This window comes from Balaenoptera musculus, chromosome 19 (genome assembly GCF_009873245.2).
Source record: "Balaenoptera musculus isolate JJ_BM4_2016_0621 chromosome 19, mBalMus1.pri.v3, whole genome shotgun sequence".
Lineage (NCBI taxonomy): Eukaryota > Metazoa > Chordata > Mammalia > Artiodactyla > Balaenopteridae > Balaenoptera > Balaenoptera musculus.
In genome coordinates this window covers 8,723,598-8,741,699 of record NC_045803.1, presented here as the reverse complement: position 1 = coordinate 8,741,699, position 18,102 = coordinate 8,723,598, and the positions used below count along the sequence as shown (strand labels likewise).

The following is an 18,102-nucleotide window of genomic DNA, read 5'->3' as shown; positions in this document are numbered from 1 at the left end:
CTCTGCCCCACCCGGCTCAGACGGCTCCGGACTGGACCGCGAGCACAGGCCGATCCGCGGGCGCCTTGAATCCCCGCGGGACCCCCGCCCAACTCGCCCGCCCGGTCCAGCCGCCTGCGCGCCCCATCGGTGAGTGGTCCCCGACCGCAGCTGTCGCCTCCCAGCCTCCGCCCGCGGAGCCCCCGAGTCTGCCTTGGCTCTGAGTTATTCCCCTGCTCGCCAAAGACCCTCAGTCCCCACCCCAGTCACTGTGTAACGGTCTCCCGGCTCTCCCCACTCCCTTCCGAAACCTCCCTGTCTCCCCCCAGCCCCTTCCAGTAACAGTGTCCCCCTCTCTCCTGCTCCCTTCCAGTGTCTCCCACTCCCCCATCCTCTCAGCCAGAGGGGATCCCCTCCTTGGGGTCTCCCTCCACCGCCCTCATCCATCTCTGTCCTATTTGGTCCCTCCTCCCACCCACAAGCTCCTCTCCTACCTCACCAACCCGATCGCCTGTCCAGTCACCCCCAAAGTGTCCTCCCCAAGATGTCCCCCAGGTCCCTCCCTGCATAGGACACCACCCAGGGCTCCCTCTCTCTGCCAACATCCCAGGTCCTGCTCCAGCCTCTCCTTTACCTCTCTGGCACACCTTCCCCGAATCCGAATTCTTTTCCTTTTTTTTTTTTTTTAAGTATCATTATGATTTTATGTATTTTAACATATTTGATTTGCAGTTATTTTTGATGTCCAAATTGTCCCATTTTGGCCAGTGGGAGTCCTGTCAAGCTGAGTCTGTGTCCCTGTGACATGTCCCGTCTATGTCTGAGCACTTCCCCACTGTCTGACCCAGGCTCACTTGTTCTTTCCCCACCTCAGCCCCAGCATCAGCCATTTCTCCAAGAAGCCTCAGTTTCTCTTTTAGTGGAAAATGGTATTTAGAGACTCCAATCTGACGAAAAGTTGGTTCTGTGAAAAGATCAGTGCAATTATAAACATCCACTTAGACTGATCAAGGGGAGAAAAAAAAAAGAAAAAGCAGACACAAACGACTGATATCAGGAATGAAAGAGGGGACATCACTACAGATCCTACAGAGCATGAAAGGATAGTAAGGAAATGTAGAGAACACGGTCTGGGTGCTGGAAGTGCTCACTGCTGCTGGGTTGGTAACTGTTTCTCTCCCTAACTCCTTAGACCTATGATAGGAGTGCAGGCTCTGAGGTCAGGTTGCCTGGAGTCCCAGCTTGAGCACTTTCTAGCAAAGTGATCTTGGGCAAGTTATTGCTATCTTCTTGAACCTACATTTCCTTGTCAGAAAAGTGGGGATAATAATAGCCCTACCTGACAAGGTTTTTGTGAAGATTAAATGAGTTAGAGCAGTGTCTGGCATGCAGTGATCATAAATGTTACTATTCTTGTGAATGCCCAAGCCCCATCATGATCTGGGGGGACCCAGGCAGTAGTTCAGACTCGCTTCTCATCCTTGTGCCCATGTGTCCAGCCACTCTGTCCATCCATTCCACAGCTCCAGGTCATGATACCCCCCATCCTCTCTGCCTAAATGCCCTTGTCATGCCCACTCTTTAGGGAGCAGCTCAAAAGTCAGCCCAGCCAGAGCTTTCCCAATCCTGTGGTTGGCTCACCATGTCCCCCTCTGGTGCCTACAAGTCCTCTTACCCGGCATTTCCCAAGCATCATTGACTGCTTGGTGCCCAGTTTCTCTCCTCACTGGAGGCTCTGACTGTGGGGGGGCTGGTCTCTGGAGTATGTTTGCATCCATAGCTCTTGACACATGGTGTGATTTCAGTGAAAATGTGCAAAATAATGGGAGGGGTGGAGGAGAAAGAAAAAGATGAAGGAATACACTTCTTCCAATCAGCTTCTGCATCCTTCCCTTTGTATATCTCTTGGTCTTCCACCATCAATCCCCCTTCTTCAATCATGCCATTGTTACTCTCTTTCTCTTCCTCCAGCTGGAATAATCACCTTCTTCCTCCTTCAGCCGTCAACTCCTGCCATCCACCAACAGTGCTCTAAGAAGCTCCTCTCCCCTACCCATTCCACTATCTTTCTCCATCTATTCGACCTCCTGGCTCCCTTTCTTCTCCACCTCTTCCTCCAGGCAGTCCCCCATCAACACCCTCTCCTCCCACAGGTAGCTCTCCCCCTGTGCATCTCCATCAGCGAGCTCAGCAGGCAGTGTGTGGCCATCATGTTCAGCTGGCTGAAGCGGGGCGGGGCTCGGGGCCAGCAGCCCGAGGCCATCCGCACGGTGACCTCAGCCCTCAAGGAGCTGTACCGTGAAAAGCTGCTGCCTCTCGAGGAGCACTACCGCTTCGGGGCCTTCCATTCACCAGCGCTGGAGGATGCTGACTTTGACGGCAAGCCCATGGTGCTGGTGGCCGGCCAGTACAGCACGGGCAAGACCAGCTTCATCCAGTACCTGCTGGAGCAGGAGGTGCCCGGCTCCCGGGTGGGGCCCGAGCCCACCACCGACTGCTTCGTGGCCGTCATGCATGGTGACACCGAGGGCACCGTGCCTGGCAACGCCCTCGTCGTTGACCCAGACAAGCCCTTCCGCAAACTCAACCCCTTTGGGAACACCTTCCTCAACAGGTGTGCAGCCAGGAGCCAGGAGTGCATCTTCCTGTCCCTGGCCCCCAACCCCGCCCCATCCCTGCCTGTGTTTCTCTCCTTTTCAGCCCCAATTCCCTTCTCTCTGCTAGATCCTTCCTCTTCCTGCCTTCTCTAGGGGAGCAGTTAAGCCAGGGACGCATGGGTTCGACAGCTGTCTAGCTGGGTGGCCTTGGGCAAGTGACTTAACCTCTCTGTTTCTCTCCTATCCTCATCTGGAAAATGGGGATAACCATAGTCCTTACTCCATAGGGTTGTTGTGAGGACTAAATGAATTAACACCTACAAAGTGCTTAGAACAGCACCCGGCACAAAGTAAGTGCTCAATAAACATCAGCTCTGATTTTTTTTTTTATAGTTATTATGCTCTGTCCTGATCTTCCTTTTCTCTTTCAAGATTCTTCCCTTCCCTGAACCTGATTCTCCTCGGTGCAGTCCTGGGTTCCCTTCTTATGTGTCCTCTCCTCCTGCCCCTCCCTGCACTGACCCCTGACCTTCCCTCTGCCCCAGGTTCATGTGCGCCCAGCTCCCCAATCAGGTCCTGGAAAGCATTAGTATCATCGACACCCCAGGCATCCTGTCGGGGGCCAAACAGAGAGTGAGCCGCGGTGAGTGAGGCCCGGATCTCTGGGTCTGAGGGAGGAGGGACTGGGGGCCCGGATCTCTGGGTCTGAGGGAGGAGGGGCTGGGGGCCTGGACTCTTGGGTCTGAGGGGGGAGGGTCCCAGGATCTCTGCTAGGACTTGGGCCTGTGTCCGCCGGCCCTGAGCTGGTGGGGTAGCAGAAGGGAGCTGGTGGAAGGCTGTGATCCCTCCATGTTGGCACACGTTGAAGGGTGGGGGAGGCGTGTGGGTGAACACGTGCGAACGGGCTGCAGCTGCATATCTGGGTGGGTCTGAAGGATGGAGGGGGAGAGATCAAGAGAGACAGAGAGAGATACACAAAGTCAAAGATGGACAGAGATTCAGAGGGCGAGGCAGCGATACAGAGAGACAGGAGACCCAGCGAGGAGGCTGAGCCGGGCAGGCAGGCCCTGGGCCCGTGTGAGCTCTTGGCTCTGTGTCTGGGCCACAGATGGGGCTGAGGAGGACCTGGGAAGGGGAATCTGGGCGGGGGCCAAGGGCGGCCTGGAATTTATAAACAGCTGTGCAGGGGGAGCGCGGAGGGGAGGGGGTGAATTCCAGCGGGGCCTCCGAGGGTGCCCGGCCCCCACCCTCATTCCACCCAGCATTTCTGTCCCCTTCCACCCCTGTCCCGCAAGCCCTCGGAGGCCAGAAACTGGGGCAAAGGAGGCCGCAGTGTGGGGCAGAGGGGAGTGGGAGGCGACTGCAGGGAGGCAAGGAGGCTGGGCCTCGGGGTGAGGGCGTGGACGGGAGTCCCTGGCCGCTGCCCAGGAAGCGCCTGTTCCCCGGAAGGGAGGCAACGGGGTTGGGGGGGAGCTTGGGGCGTGGGCCTGGGAGAGTCGGAGGGGAGGGAAGCCTCCAAGCCAGGGCAGGGGTGCAGGGTGGGAGCCCAAAGGAAGTGGGGAAGAGCAGAGAACAGGGTCTCCTTCCCTTTCAGCAGAGGTAGGGGAAGAGGAGAGTCCGTCCGTCTGCCTGTAAGGATGTCTGTGTGTTGTGTGTGTGTGTGAGTGTCTGGGAGTTTGTGCCCGTGATTGTGGCAGGGTGTGACTTTGTGTGCGGCACTGAGGGACGCCGGGGGGCTTTGTGGGATTGTGTGTGACAGTGACTGATCGTGTCTCCATATGTGGTTGTATTGTGAAATGTGTGTGTGAGTGTGTTGGGCAAGGGAACTTTTCTGTGACTGTGTGGATCATTTAGTGTGTGTCTGGGAAAGTGTGTAATTGTGGTGTGACTCTGAGGTGTCAGGGCTCTGCTTGGGACTGTACCTGTGTGTGGCCGTGTAGGAAGGCCTGAGGGGATTTTGTTGGATTGGATGTGACCGCATGTGATTGTATCTCTGTATACAGTTGTGCCCTTGTGTGTACAGTGAGGGGGGGTGTGTGTGTGTATGTGCATGAGTGTATCTTTTGTGTAACTATATATGACTGTGTCTCTAGTTTGGTGCGTGTGCGAGTGTGCACGGGCTTGTGTGTGCCTGCTGCTGTTACTTTGTGTGGGTCTCACGACGTCTTTGCAATCGCGTGACCACGGATGTCTGTGTAGGTTCCAGACTGTGAGTGAGGGTGTGTTTGGGAGTCTGCATCTTGTAGTGTGCGGCTCTGATGGTGTCCAGGTGTACGCTCCTGAGTGCACGAGTGTGTGTGTGTGCATGTGTGTGTGCACTGGTGGAGCAAGCGGCCTCTGCCTGGAATATCTGTGAAGGCCACACGTGTGTGATTGTAGCATAGTGGAGCCTTCTGGCGGGGTTCAGATCTGGCCTCTGCTCCTTCTAAACTGTGGGACCTTGGCTGAGCCACTTAACCTCTCCATGCCTCAGTTTTCTCATCTGTAAAATGGGAACGTGATAGTATCAGCCTCATACGTTGCCCTGAGGGTTCAATTTAAATGTCAAAATGCGTGAAGCACTTAGAGCAGTATGTAGCACACACTAGGTGCTATGGAAGTGCCCATGACGACTGCTTTTCCTCTGTGAGGCTGTCGTTGTGTGCCCCGGGGTGCCTCTCTGCCACGTCTCCCGTTCTCCTGTTCCCGTTGTGCGCCCCAGGGTGCCTCTCTGCCACGTCTCCCGTTCCCGCGCTGACTCAACCTCCCTCCCTCCGTCCCTCCCTGCATGAGACACACTTTCCAAAGCTGGGGCCGCTGTGTGTGTTTGTGTAGACATTGGGGAGGGAGGAGGGGCCCCAGCTGCTGTTCCTCTGGTGACCTGGCCCTTTCTCCCCGCAAAACGGTGTCACCCACCCCCCACCCCACCCCGTCCCGTCCCCAGTGGCTGCAGGAGCCTGGTTCCTCCATGCAGGATTGGCCTGGCACCAGCTCCCCAGGAGAGCGTGCAGGCCCACGGGGCTGCTGCTCTGTTGCTTCCTACCTGAGTATCTGGAGTAAATCCCTTAACCTCTCTGTTCCTCAGTTTCCCCTTTTGGAAAATGGGGGTCATAAGAGTGCCTGTCTCCTGGGGTCGTTTTGAAGATTCAATAAGTTGAATTGGGAAGGGCATGAGGTGACTTCGGGTGAATCAGCGATGGCTCCCTGTTCTGCCAGTTAACTCCTCATCCCCCAGGTTGCCACTCTGTTCCCTCCTCCTGGAAGCCCTCCCTGACTACCCAGGCTGGGTCAGGCGCTCCCCTCTGGGCTGCTGCATCCCAGCCTGACCACTCTGGACCGTGAGCCCAGTAACGACAGACCTGGGGCTGCCTGAGCCACACTGTGTCCCCAGCACAGGGCAGGCGGCTCTGGGGATGGCTCCTGGATGACCCCCCAACGGTGTCTCGCAGGCATCATGAGTAATGTTTGTTGAGTGCTTACCATGCGCCTAGCACCGTTTTTTTTTAAGAGTTTTATTGTGGTATAATTCACATGCCTAAAGCTCACTCATGTTAAGTGTATAGTTCAGCGCCAGGCAGTGTTTAAGCTCTTTATATATCTTTATATATATATATATTTTTTTTTATATATATATCTTTATATATATATATATATATCTTAGCTCATGTGTATTACTTAAAAAAATTTTTTTTTAAATTTTATTTATTTATTTGGCCACGCAACATGTGGGATCTTAGTTCCCCCACCAGGGATCGAACCTGCGTCCCCTGCATTGGAAGCAAAGAGTCTTAACCACTGGGCCACCAGGGAAGTCCCCTCATGTGTATTCTTTTAATCTTCACACAGTTCGAGGAGGTAGGTCCTGTGATGATTTCCATTTTACTGAGGAGGAAACAGAGGTCCAGAGAGGTTACCTGCTTGCTTAAGGTCACCTAGCTGATGGGGGCAGAGCCGGGATTCAAACGCGGGTCTTCCCAACTGCCAAGTCGGGGGGTCTCAACTGCTCCTCTCCTCTCTCCCAAGCGTCACTTGTTGCTGAATGAATGAGCGAACGAGCAAAAAAGCAAACAGCGTGAATGAATGAGTGAGTGAGGAAATGAAAAGTGAAAGGAATGAATGAATGGACCCAGGAGCCAGCTGTTGGGATGGGTGCCCCACGAAGGCAAGGACCTTGTCTGAGTGTTCTCTGTGGGACCCCCACTGCCCAGGACAGGGCCTGACACACAGAAGACTCAGTAAATGTTGTTAATAAATTTAAAATATTTAACATCTGCTATGGCAAGACCATAACTGGGACCCGAGTGAAATCTTTAGTTGCTGGATGGTGGGGAGATCTGACAGATCCTGGGGAGGGGCTGGGGTGACGGAGGCACTCGGGGGCCTTGCGGGGGGTGGGGGTGGGTTGTCCATAGAAGCAAAGGGAGCCTATTAGGAACACTTGAGTGTTTCAATAACTGGACCAATGCCCGCTGCTAATATCGGCCTAAAGAATGAAGGAAAAAGGGGAGGGGGTGATTGTCCCCTGTAGTCAGATGGCTTGAGAGACGGGGGCCAGAGTGATGGGGGAAATTCTGAGGGCTGCAGAGACAGAGCTGTGGGGGCACTCTTGGGGCCTCAGCTGTTTCTCATAGACAGAAATTTCGAAGGTTAACAACCTGAACATCCGGTACAGTCTAACTTGAGTCCAAAGGAATGGCTGCATCCCAGTGGCTGGAGGCTCGGGTGCTGACGTCTGCCCCTGGCGCCCCCGTCCCACCCCCTCCCCCTAGGCTACGACTTCCCGGCAGTGCTGCGCTGGTTCGCCGAGCGCGTGGACCTCATCATCCTGCTCTTCGATGCTCACAAGCTGGAGATCTCAGACGAGTTCTCGGAGGCCATCGGCGCCCTGCGAGGCCACGAGGACAAGATCCGCGTGGTGCTCAACAAGGCCGACATGGTGGAGACGCAGCAGCTGATGCGCGTCTACGGGGCCCTCATGTGGGCGCTGGGCAAGGTGGTGGGCACGCCCGAGGTGCTGCGCGTCTACATCGGTTCCTTCTGGTCCCAGCCCCTCCTGGTACCCGACAACAGGCGCCTCTTCGAGCTGGAGGAGCAGGACCTCTTCCGCGACATCCAGGGCCTGCCGCGCCACGCCGCACTGCGCAAGCTCAATGATCTGGTGAAGAGGGCCCGGCTGGTGCGGGTGAGCAGTAATGGGGGGCTGGCTGAGCAGTAACCAGGGCTGGGGAGGCAGCGGCAGCTCTTGCCTTTCCTCTGATCCTCCTCTACTTGACTGCTGGTCCCTGGCATCAACTCTCTGATTAGCTTAAGTTCTCTAATCTGAGAAAGTTCTCCTGCTGTGCCTGGCCCTGTGCCGGGTGGTGCTGGGAACACAGCAGTGACCAAGGCAGTCCAGGGGAGAAGACCACCCCATCCCCAGACAGTGATCATCCAACATGGTCAGGGCTGAGACTGGGGAGCCCAGGGGAAATCCGGGAGGGCTTCTTGGAGGAGAGGGCATCTGAGCTGCAAACTGGAGGATGAGGAGGACAAAGAGGGGAAGAGATTCTAGAAAGCAGGACCAGCAAGTGCGTGGACTGGAGGTGAGAACATGGCCAGTTCAAGGAAGAGGAAAAAATGTCAGTGTTGAAGCCAGTGTAGACAGTGGGAGTAACTGAATCTGAGGCTAGGGGCAGAGGTGGGGTGGGGTGGGGTGGGTGAGAGTCAGATCACCCAGGGCTGTGGCCTGGAACTTGTGCTTTGTCCTGAGGGCACTGGGGAGCCATGGAAGGATTCAGAGCAGGGGAGGGACAGGGTCAGACTCTAGCTGCCTTCTGGAGGGTGGATTCAAGGGCAGTGAGACTCGGCTCCCAGACCAGGGAGGAGGCTGGGGACTGAGGAACAAGGAGGAGCCTGGATCAGGACAGGGCCTCCGGGACTGGGAGGCCAGAGCACTGGTTTAAGAGCGTTTTGGAGGACGAATGGAACATTCACAGGGAAGGCTGCCTGCCAGGGTGGAGGTGGGGCAGGAAGCTGGGCAGGCAGGGAGGCCTGGAAGGTTATGGGGGATGGAGGAGCCTGAGGTGTTGGTTTAAGGAGCTGCAGAGAGGGGGTGAGTCAGAGCCCCGCCCCCACCCCAGGAATCCTCCTTGGGAGGGAGCTGCCCAGTGTGGTCGGCTCCTGAGGGCTCCAGAATCCACCTTTCTCTCCTCCTCTGCCCAGGCCTTGGACTGTCTCTGTCTGTCTCTCTGTGTCTCTCTCTCTCTCTCTCTACATCTCATTTCTACCTCTTTCTCAGTTTCTCTCTTTCCCTTATTCTCTCTCTTCTCTTCCCTCATTCATTCTCTTTTCTCTCTCTGTCTTTCTCCATTCTCCCTCTCTCAGTCCTCCCTCCCTCAGTCTCCCCCTGGGTCACCCTCTTCCCCTACGGACCCCGGTCCCCCAGGTCCCTCGGGGGAGCAGACAGCAGCGGGAGGGGGAGCCCAGGGTCCGTGGGACCCAGGGGCGGGGTGGGGCCGGACACCTGGTGCCCCCGCCACGCAGGAGGTGGCTCCGGAAACCCAGACAAACCCCGGAGTCCGGGACCCGCGCCCCGGTCCACCCCGCCCACCCACGTTATCTCTTCCTGGCACCTTCCGCGGCTTCCTCTCTGGAAAAGCCATTAGTGCCTGGCCTCCTCCTGTCTTCTGGGTTCCCGAGGAGCCGCCCTTAGGCCCCGCCCCCTCTCCCCGTTGGCCCGCTCTCATAGGCCCCACCCACCGGCCTGGCCACACCCCTGCCCTGATTGGCCTTCTCAGACCTGCAGACCACTCCTTCCCCTTCCTCCTGCAGATCCATCTATGGCTCCCCAGTGCCGCTCAAGACACAGGGTCTACAGTGACCAAGCCTTGTTGCTTCTCGCCTGCCCCGTGTCACCCGCTCATTCCCCACGTGTGATTCTGCCACACTTGGTCCAGCCATCAAACAACAGCACACACCGTTTACCTCCCCATGTGCACTCCCCCAACAGTACAAGGTCTTTCTGCACTCTTGGTAACTACCCCTCTGTGCCTCAGTTTCCCTGTCTGTCCCAGTGTCCGATGTGGATGAGTCCTCTGGCTCTGCCCTTTGGTTGAAGTGATAGGTGCTGCTAGAAGGGGCGATTTCACTGTGCTGTGACACTTGAGGCCAGGGTCTTGGGAGGTTCTGATTCTGAAGAGACCAGGACGCCGTGAACCTTCATACCGAGCTCGCTGAGGTGACTCGATAGCATTAATTCAACAAACAATTATTGAGCGCCTACAATGTGCTCCTGCACTGTTCTAGGTCCTGGGGATAGAGCAGGGAACAAAACCAGATAAAGTTTCTCTTCTTGTAGAATTGCCTTTTAATTGGGAAGTGGATGTTAAACAAATTAATCTCTAATATTATATTGTATGTAATAAGGATTATGAAGAAAAGTGAAGCAGAGAGACTGGTGAGAGGCTGTTTTAGGGTCATTGAGGAGGGTCTCCTGGAGGAGGCGATATTTGAGCAGAGGCCTGAAGGAGGGGAAGGGGTGAGCAGAGTGGAGATCTGGGGGAGACCATACCCAGGCAGAGGGAACAGCAAGCGCAAAGGCCCTGAGGCCGGGACATGCTTGAACAAGGAGCCCAGGGTGGTGGAGATGGGAGATGAGGATTCAGAGCCAGCCAAGGTGCCACCAAAATGTTTAGCATTCTAAACCTATGACTCATTAAAAGGACTTTTTTTTTTTTAAACATCTTTATTGGAGTATAATTGCTTTACAATGGTGTGTTAGTTTCTGCTTTATAACAAAGTGAATCAACTATACATATACATATATTCCCATATCTCATCCTTCTTGCGTCTCCCTCCCACCCTCCCTATCCCACCCCTCTAGGTGGTCACAAAGCACCGAGCTGATCTCCCTTCCCTGTGCGATGCAGTCGCTTCCCACTAGCTATCTATTTTACATTTGGTAGTGTATATATGTCCATGCCACTCTCTCACTTCGCCCCAGCTTACCCTTTCCCCCTCCCCATGTCCTCAAGTCCATTCTCTACATCTGCGTCTTTATTCCTGTCCTGCCCCTAGGTTTTCATTAAAAGGACTTTTTAATGAGTGTTTTTAATTGAACATTTAAGACCATCTCATGGGAAAGCACTCATGTTCTGTCAAACGTGCCCCCTCCCACCTCTGACCCCAATGGCTCTCAGGTTCTCTTCCCTGCAGGCAACCCCCGTGAGTAGTTTCTTGTGTCTTTTCCAGATATATTCTATTTTTATTTAAGCCTATCCATTTAATTATTGAGCTTCCTATTAAAAATAGGACATGAATGCTCTTTTTTTTCCCTCTCCTTGTTTGCTTTTTTTAAAAAAAATATTTATTTATTTATTTGGCTGCGGCGTAAGGGATCTTCGTTGCGGCGTGCGGGATCTTCAGTTGCAGCACGTGGGATCTTTTAGTTGCAGCATGTGGGATCTAGATCGAACCCAGGCACCCTGCATTGGGAGCGCAGAGTCTCAGCCCCTGGACCACCAGGGAAGTCCCCTCCTTGTTTGCTTTTTGATAACTTATGAGATCGTGGCTCAAAGGTTCTCAAGTTCATTGGTTTATTCCACAAATATTTCTGGAGTCTTTTCTCTGCACACTGTGCCGGCGCTGGGGACAGAGGGAACAGACAAGGTCCCAGCCCTCCTGAAGCTCACATTCTGATGGAAGGAGACAGAATAAGTAAACTAACAGATAAATGAAATAATGATGAATTGTGATAAGTGCTGTGAATGAAACGATAAAAGTAAAGGTAGAAAGGAATTGGATGGTGGTGCTTGCGGCACCTGCTTCCCATAGGATGGCCTCTGTGAGGAGGTGACATCAAAAGGAAGCTGAAGGAGCCAGTTGTTGGGAGACTAGGGCAGAGTTCCAGGCGAGGAGTAGCACGTGCAAAGGCCCTGAGGTAGGAAAGTGGTATGCTGATAAAAAAAGGACGGCAGGTGAGGAAGCTGGAGCAGATGGAGGGAGATAAAGTTGTATGAAGCGGAAGGAGCCAAGTCGTGAAGAGCAGTCTCAGGCCCTCATTACACTCTTAAAAATTATTGAGGCCCGCAAAGAGTTTGTATGTACACGGATTAAATCTTTCTATATTAACCATATTAGAAGTTAAAACTGAGGGTATTCCCTGGCGGTCCAGTGGCTAGGACTCCGCACTTTCACTGCCATGGCCTGGGTTCAATCCCTGATCGGGGAACTAAGATCCCACAAGCCTCGCGTTACATCCAAAAAGAAATAAGTTAATACTGAGAAAATGTTTCATATTTATTTCTCTCATAATATTAATTAACCAACGATACTTATATAATTTTTTTTTTCGGCCGTGCCGCGTGGCTTGCGAGATCTTAGTTCCCCGACCGGGGATCAAACCTGTGCCCTCAGCAGTGAGAGCATGGAGTCCTAACCACTGTACCGCCAGGGAATTCCCAAACAATACTTATATCCTTATTAATAAGTAACATTTATTATAAATGTTATCTATACATTTTGATCATGTCGATGTCTACTAATGAACATATATTGATAATAATTAACATGGTAAGATCATTTAAAATAGCAAGAAAAACATCTACTACCTGTTAACCTAAGTAACAGATGTTGTATGAAAATTAACTGTTTTCCAAACCCAAAAAAAAACCCAACTTAGGGAGGACAGTGGCCCTGTTTTACATGTTTGCAAGTCTCCTTAATGTCTGGCTTCAGAGGAGACATCTGGATTTGCACATCTGTTTCTGCAGTCAATTGCAATATCTTTTAGCCTTTAAAAACTCCACTGTCCGCTGGGGAGGAAATGAGAGTAAAAAACACACACAGCACCTTAATATTCTTATGAAAATAGTTTTGAGTCTGCAAACCCCTGAAAGGGTCTCGGGGACCCCCGGGCCACGCTTTGAGAATTGCTGCAGTAGGGCCTTGTCAGCTGTGGGAGGAATTTTGCACTTGGATAAGAAGCAAATTGAGACATAGTAGCAGTGTCTCATGGTGCCGCACTTGTTCCTTAAAAAAGCAAAACAAAACAAAACAAAAACGACCCTCCAGCTGCTACTTCATGGGGAAAGGATTGGAGGGGCTGGAGGGGCCAGAGGGAAAGCCAGGAGTCCAGTGGGGTGACTGGTGTGTCCCCCCCCCCCAGGCAAAAGATGGAACTGCTGGGATGGGGGGTGCAGCAACTGAGGTGGAGAGAATTGGAAAAGTAGAAGAGAGATTTAGGAGTTAAAAGGGCTCGCTGATGAAATAGATGTGGCCAGTGAGGAGGGAGAATCAAATCAGGAATGATTTCCAGATTTCTGGGCTCCACTGGGTAGGGAGAGGTGGAGGTGCCGTTTGTCTCCCGAGATGGGCACAGCTGAGAGTGGCACAGCTCTGGGGGCTGGACCTGAATTCCATTGCGGGCGTCCTAAGACGGAGCTGTCCAGGAATGTTGACAAGGCAATCAGCTCTGAGTCTTGAGCTCCAGGGAGAGGCCAGGGCTGGTATGTAGATTTGGCAGTGGACATGGAGGGATGTTTACGCCACGGGAGGGGCTGAGAGTACCTAGGAGAGATGGGAAGCCCTTGTACCCACGGCAGCAGCAGCTCACCTGTAATTGTTAGAAATGCACATTCTCAGGCCCCACCCCAGACCTAGTGAATCAGAAACTCTGGGCAACCCATGTTTTAACGAGCCCCACAGGTGACTGTGAGGCAGGCTTAGGTGAGAACTCTCCTCCCCACAGGTTCACACCTACATCATCAGCTACCTGAAGAAGGAGATGCCCTCCGTGTTTGGGAAGGAGAACAAGAAAAAGCAGCTGATCCTCAAGTTGCCCGTCATCTTTGCCAAGATTCAGCTAGAGCATCACATATCTCCCGGCGACTTCCCGGACTGCCAGAAGATGCAGGTGGGAGGCCGCCCAGGAGGAAGGCAGCAGGGGTGATGTGATGGGAAGGTTGGCTTCCATGGGCTCCGGGATGGGACCTTGAAAACCAGAAGGATGGATGGCAGGTTCCTGAAAGCACTTCCTGCAAATGATGCTGTGGGAGCGTGGTTTTGTGAATTAAGGGAGTGAACAGCAAACCCAAAGCAACTGTGGCTTAGTTAGTATAGAAGTTTATTTCTCTCCTTCATAAATGTCCTGCAGTATGGTCCAGGGCTGGTTTGGTGATTTACAGAGCCAGGGACCCAGTCTCCTTCTGTCTTAATTCTCCTCCAAGTCTGGCCTCCAGTCCCAAGAACCCCCTCATGGTACAAAATGGCTGTGGAAACTCCAGCCATTGTGTCTGCATTCCAGCCAGCAAGAAGAGGGGGAGGAGCGGGGCAGAAGGGGAAGCTAATGGTACAGTCTCTCTCTTTCAGAACACTTACTAGAACAGTGCTGTCCAATAGTACTTTCTATGGTGACTTTCTATGCCGTGCTGTCCAATGCGGTAGCCACTAGCCACATTAAAACTGAAATTTTAGGTTTTAATTTTAATTAATTTAAATTTAAATAACCACATGTGGCTACTGTATTGAACAGGGCAATTCTAGAGTTGCATCTGCAACTTGTGCTGACATCCAATTGGCTAGAACTTAGTCACATGGCCACAGCTGCTGCAAGGGAAGCTGGGAAGTGTAGTCTTTTCTCTAGGTGGCCAGATGCCCAGGTAACATTCAGGGATTCCATACTGAGGAAGAAAGGAAGATGGATATTGGGGGATAACCGGAGGCTCCTCACATATCCAGGCCTAGGATTAACCAGTGTCAGGGAAAGCACTGGGTCTGGGTGTGGCAGCCTGGGGTAAATGAAGAGCCACAGGAGATGGGCAGGGCAGGAGTGACCAATGGATGTGGGGACAGAGGTCCAGGCTCAGGCATGGAGGCGAGGACTAGCGCCCCTAGCCCAGGCTCTGTTTGAGGTTGTGTTAGGCTGATACTGAAAGCCTGTGACCTTTGGGTCTTAGATATTTCTAGTCCAATACTAAAGAATTATAATAGAGTGAATTTCCCCTTGGTCACTGACTAGCTCTGTGAACCTGGTCAAGTCACTTAACTTTTCTGAGCCTCAGTTTCTTCAACTGGAAAATCGGCATCCTGATAGTATCTACCTTGGATGCTTAATTGGCTAGTGTTCGTGACTTCCTTAGACAGTGTCTGGCACAGAGTTTGGGCCAAATCAAGGTTTCTCAGCCTCCACACTCCTGACATTTGGGGCCAGATAATTCTTCCTTGTTGGGGGGGGAGGTGTCCTGTGCATCGCAGGCTGTTTAGCAGTATCTCTGGCCTCTATTCACTAGATGCCAGTAGCACCCCCGAGTTGTGACAATCAAAAATGTCTCCCGATATTGCCCGCTGTCCCCTGGGGGACACCATCATCCCTGGTTGAGAGCCGCTGGGCTAGATAAAGAGCAGCTGTGAATATTACGCTGACATTTATTGAGCGCTTCATCCAGATGAATTCATTTAGCCTTTCCCACCTCCCAGTGAGGGGAGTGCTAGTTCTCAACCTGTTTTCCAAATCTGGAAACTGACAGGGAAACCAGAGAGGTCAAGTCACTTGACTGAGGACACACAGCTCCCAAGTGGCAGAGCTGGGTTGGAACCTGGGCAGCCTGGCCCTGGAGTCCTCCCTACTCATCACCATCAATCACATCCCCGTCTCTTTATGGTCATGATCAGTGGAGCTCTCTGCCTTGGCTCTGGAAATTAATGTGGTGCTGCGATGTGGATTGGTCTTTGCTGCAACTCTTCTGGTGCAATCGCTTTAACAGCTGCACGTGTGAGAAGCAGCGTGACCACAAACCCAGCCCTGCAGCGGCTCTAGCACCAGATGACTTCTTGCCCTGGGGGTGGGGGGTAGTCCCAGGATCTCCTGATGACTCTCCATCCCAAACCTAACCTCCAAATATGGGGCAAGCCGCTTAGTCCTTGCTGTATGGTGGGGTAACAGAGCCAGCAGGGTGGCAGGAATTGCATTTTCTTAACTTGCCTAATGGTGGGGATGTTGACTGGGCAGCTGGGGTGCCGTAGAGGGTGGGCAGGACTGAGGGCTGACGGGTGTGCTCTGGTCAAGCCGTGGCTGATGTCAAAGTGTTGAAATCCTTCTCTACCAGCTGGTGAAAGGCCGCTGCCCTGAGTCATCGGAGGGTCCCTGCTCTCCCTACTGTCCAGGGATTCTGGGGTCATGCCCGGCACTGGGTGGGGTGGGGGGCACCGTGGGACCTTGCTGCCCAAGTCTCTTCTGAGTGGTGGGTACCCAAGTGGATTGGGGTGTTCAGATAATCAAATACTTCTGCACCTCTCTGTCAAGAGCTGCCCAAGTGTCCCGGAGCCAGCATGGGGCTGGGGGGCTTCGGGATGGTGCCCCCTGACCTCTCTGCGTTCCCCTCCCCACAGGAGCTGCTGATGGCTCACGACTTCACCAAGTTCCACTCGTTGAAGCCGAAGCTGCTGGAGGCGCTGGATGAGATGCTGACCCACAACATCGCCAAGCTCATGCCCCTGCTCCGGCAGGAGGAGCTGGAAAGCACGGATGTGGGCGTGCAGGGGGGTGCTTTCGAGGGCACCCACATGGGCCCCTTCGTGGAGCGGGGGCCTGACGAGGCCCTGGAGGACGGCGAGGAGGGCTCGGATGATGAGACTGAGTGGGTGGTGACCAAGGACAAGTCCAAATATGATGAGATCTTCTACAACCTGGCGCCGTCCGATGGCAAGCTGAGCGGCACCAAGGCCAAGACCTGGATGGTGGGTACCAAGCTCCCCAACTCTGTGCTGGGCCGCATCTGGAAGCTGAGTGATGTTGACCGAGATGGCATGCTGGACGACGAGGAGTTCGCCCTGGCCAGCCACCTCATCGAGGCCAAGCTCGAGGGCCATGGGCTGCCCACCAACCTGCCCCGCCGCCTGGTGCCACCTTCCAAGCGGCGCCAGAAGGGCTCCGCTGAGTGAGCCAGCCGCTGCGTGCCGGCCCTTCCTCCCTCTTGCCCTGCTGTGGCTCCCCAGCTCCGGATGGCTGCACGCACATCCCCACCCCGGCCCACGTGCACCCTGCCTGCCCACTCTCCTAGCTGTAAGGATGGGGGTCCCTCTGCCCCCCACTGCCAGGCAGTGGGGACCAGGGGAGGGGCAAGGCTTCTCTGCCCACACACCTCTACCCTCACGTACACTTAGCACATCATTCCGACACTAATACACACACACACACACACACACACACAGAAGCATCCATCCCTGCATCATTCATTCAAATATTTGTTGAGCACCTACTATGTTCAGGGCTCCTTCTAGGCACTGGGGATTACAGCAGAGAGCAAAGCAGACACTCTATATGCCCTCATGGAGCTGACATTCTCAGGAGAGAGCACCTACAGAGTCACTCAAACACACAGAGACACGCACCCAGGCCTAACCCGTCTGATCCCTGATTCTGAGCAGGACCCCTCATAAGTGAGCGGCCACTTGGTTGAAATGACTAACGGAGGGGTCCCCTTGCCCTGCTTCCTCTTGCCCAGCCAGGCGGGGACCCTCCACCCCATGGTGTCCTCAGGTCTTGGGACCACTGGGGCCTCAGGGGGGAGACACACCTCCTACTTCCTCAGCTGGACCCCTCTTAGCCCCTCCCCCCCAGGTCCTGCCACAGCCCTTTCTTTAAGAAGGATCCTCTGCAGACCAAAAACCGCCTTCCATCCCTGTTCCTCCCAGATGGCGTCCACTCTGAGGCCTTTCTGTCCTCCACTCACCTGCCCTGGATTGAAAGCCCCGCCTGCCCCCCCACCTCAGGCTCCCCACAGCTGGTGGTCCGAATTTTAGACTGCTGGGGCACAGCCTCTCGGCCCACCATCAGTTCATATTTAAGTGGAGCCCCTGCCAGATAGGCCCCAGGACGTAATTTTAGTCCCCTTTTCAGGGATGTCGTGGGGGGAGGGGCTCTTGGTGCTACAACCCTCCCTCCCCTCCCCTAAAGGGAACTCTCACCCCCCTACACACACACCTTTTCCCGCCTTCACTACGTATTAGTGCTTGACCCTGGTGGGGGACCACACGGAAAAGATGGGGAAGAGCGAAACAGATGGGGACGATGCCCCCTCCAGGGTGCTCGCTGGGATTCCCACGCCCGTCACCCCTCACCCCGTGCCTGGGAGGGGACTGTGAACGTAATAGCGTTCCCACAGTGCAAATAAAGCCATGGCTTCTTTCCCTGTGGGAGTCAGGCTGTCTTGGGCTGGGTTAGAGGTGGGGATCGCTCTCCCCCCCAAACCCCCTGGGGAAGGAGGGCCCTGGGCAGAACTTCAGGGGGGTACCCTCCAAGCTCTCCGGGGCAGAGGTGGAGGCCATGACTCAATGCTGCGGGAACCTGATGACTCAGGCCTGGGCTGGGGACCAGACCGACATATTTTCCGAAGAAAAGTTACTCTGAGGCCCTCCCTCCGGGACATCCCTCCCTCAAACCTCCTGCCGCGGGGGCCTGGGAACCAAGCCCTGGGCCGTGGGGTTGTGTGTATGTGTGTGTGTGTGCCAACTTGGTTACAAGGTGCCCCCGTCCTCCTCCCTGCCCGCCGACGTCCACCCACACAACCTG

The 18,102-nt window shown here is 54.2% G+C and overlaps 1 protein-coding gene across 1 annotated transcript; it reads left to right on the top strand.

The window, feature by feature from the left end:
* EHD2 (EH domain containing 2) lies at positions 1-17,726 on the top strand. The gene is made up of 6 exons (XM_036833094.1): positions 1-129; positions 2,133-2,593; positions 3,122-3,219; positions 7,325-7,737; positions 13,282-13,446; positions 15,921-17,726. Exons 2-6 carry the CDS (start codon positions 2,190-2,192, stop codon positions 16,470-16,472), a joined length of 1,632 nt encoding a protein of 543 aa, XP_036688989.1. The 5' UTR covers positions 1-129; positions 2,133-2,189; the 3' UTR covers positions 16,473-17,726.
* Positions 17,727-18,102: the final 376 nt, after the last annotated feature.

Excerpts from the sequence above, each read along its gene's own strand:
- EHD2 (XM_036833094.1), top strand. The coding sequence starts at position 2,190 with ATGTTCAGCTGGCTGAAGCGGGGCGGGGCTCGGGGCCAGCAGCCCGAG. Across the intron at positions 2,594-3,121 it reads GGGAACACCTTCCTCAACAG|GTTCATGTGCGCCCAGCTCC; the intron begins GTGTGCAGCCAG and ends CCTCTGCCCCAG. Across the intron at positions 13,447-15,920 it reads CGGACTGCCAGAAGATGCAG|GAGCTGCTGATGGCTCACGA; the intron begins GTGGGAGGCCGC and ends CCCTCCCCACAG.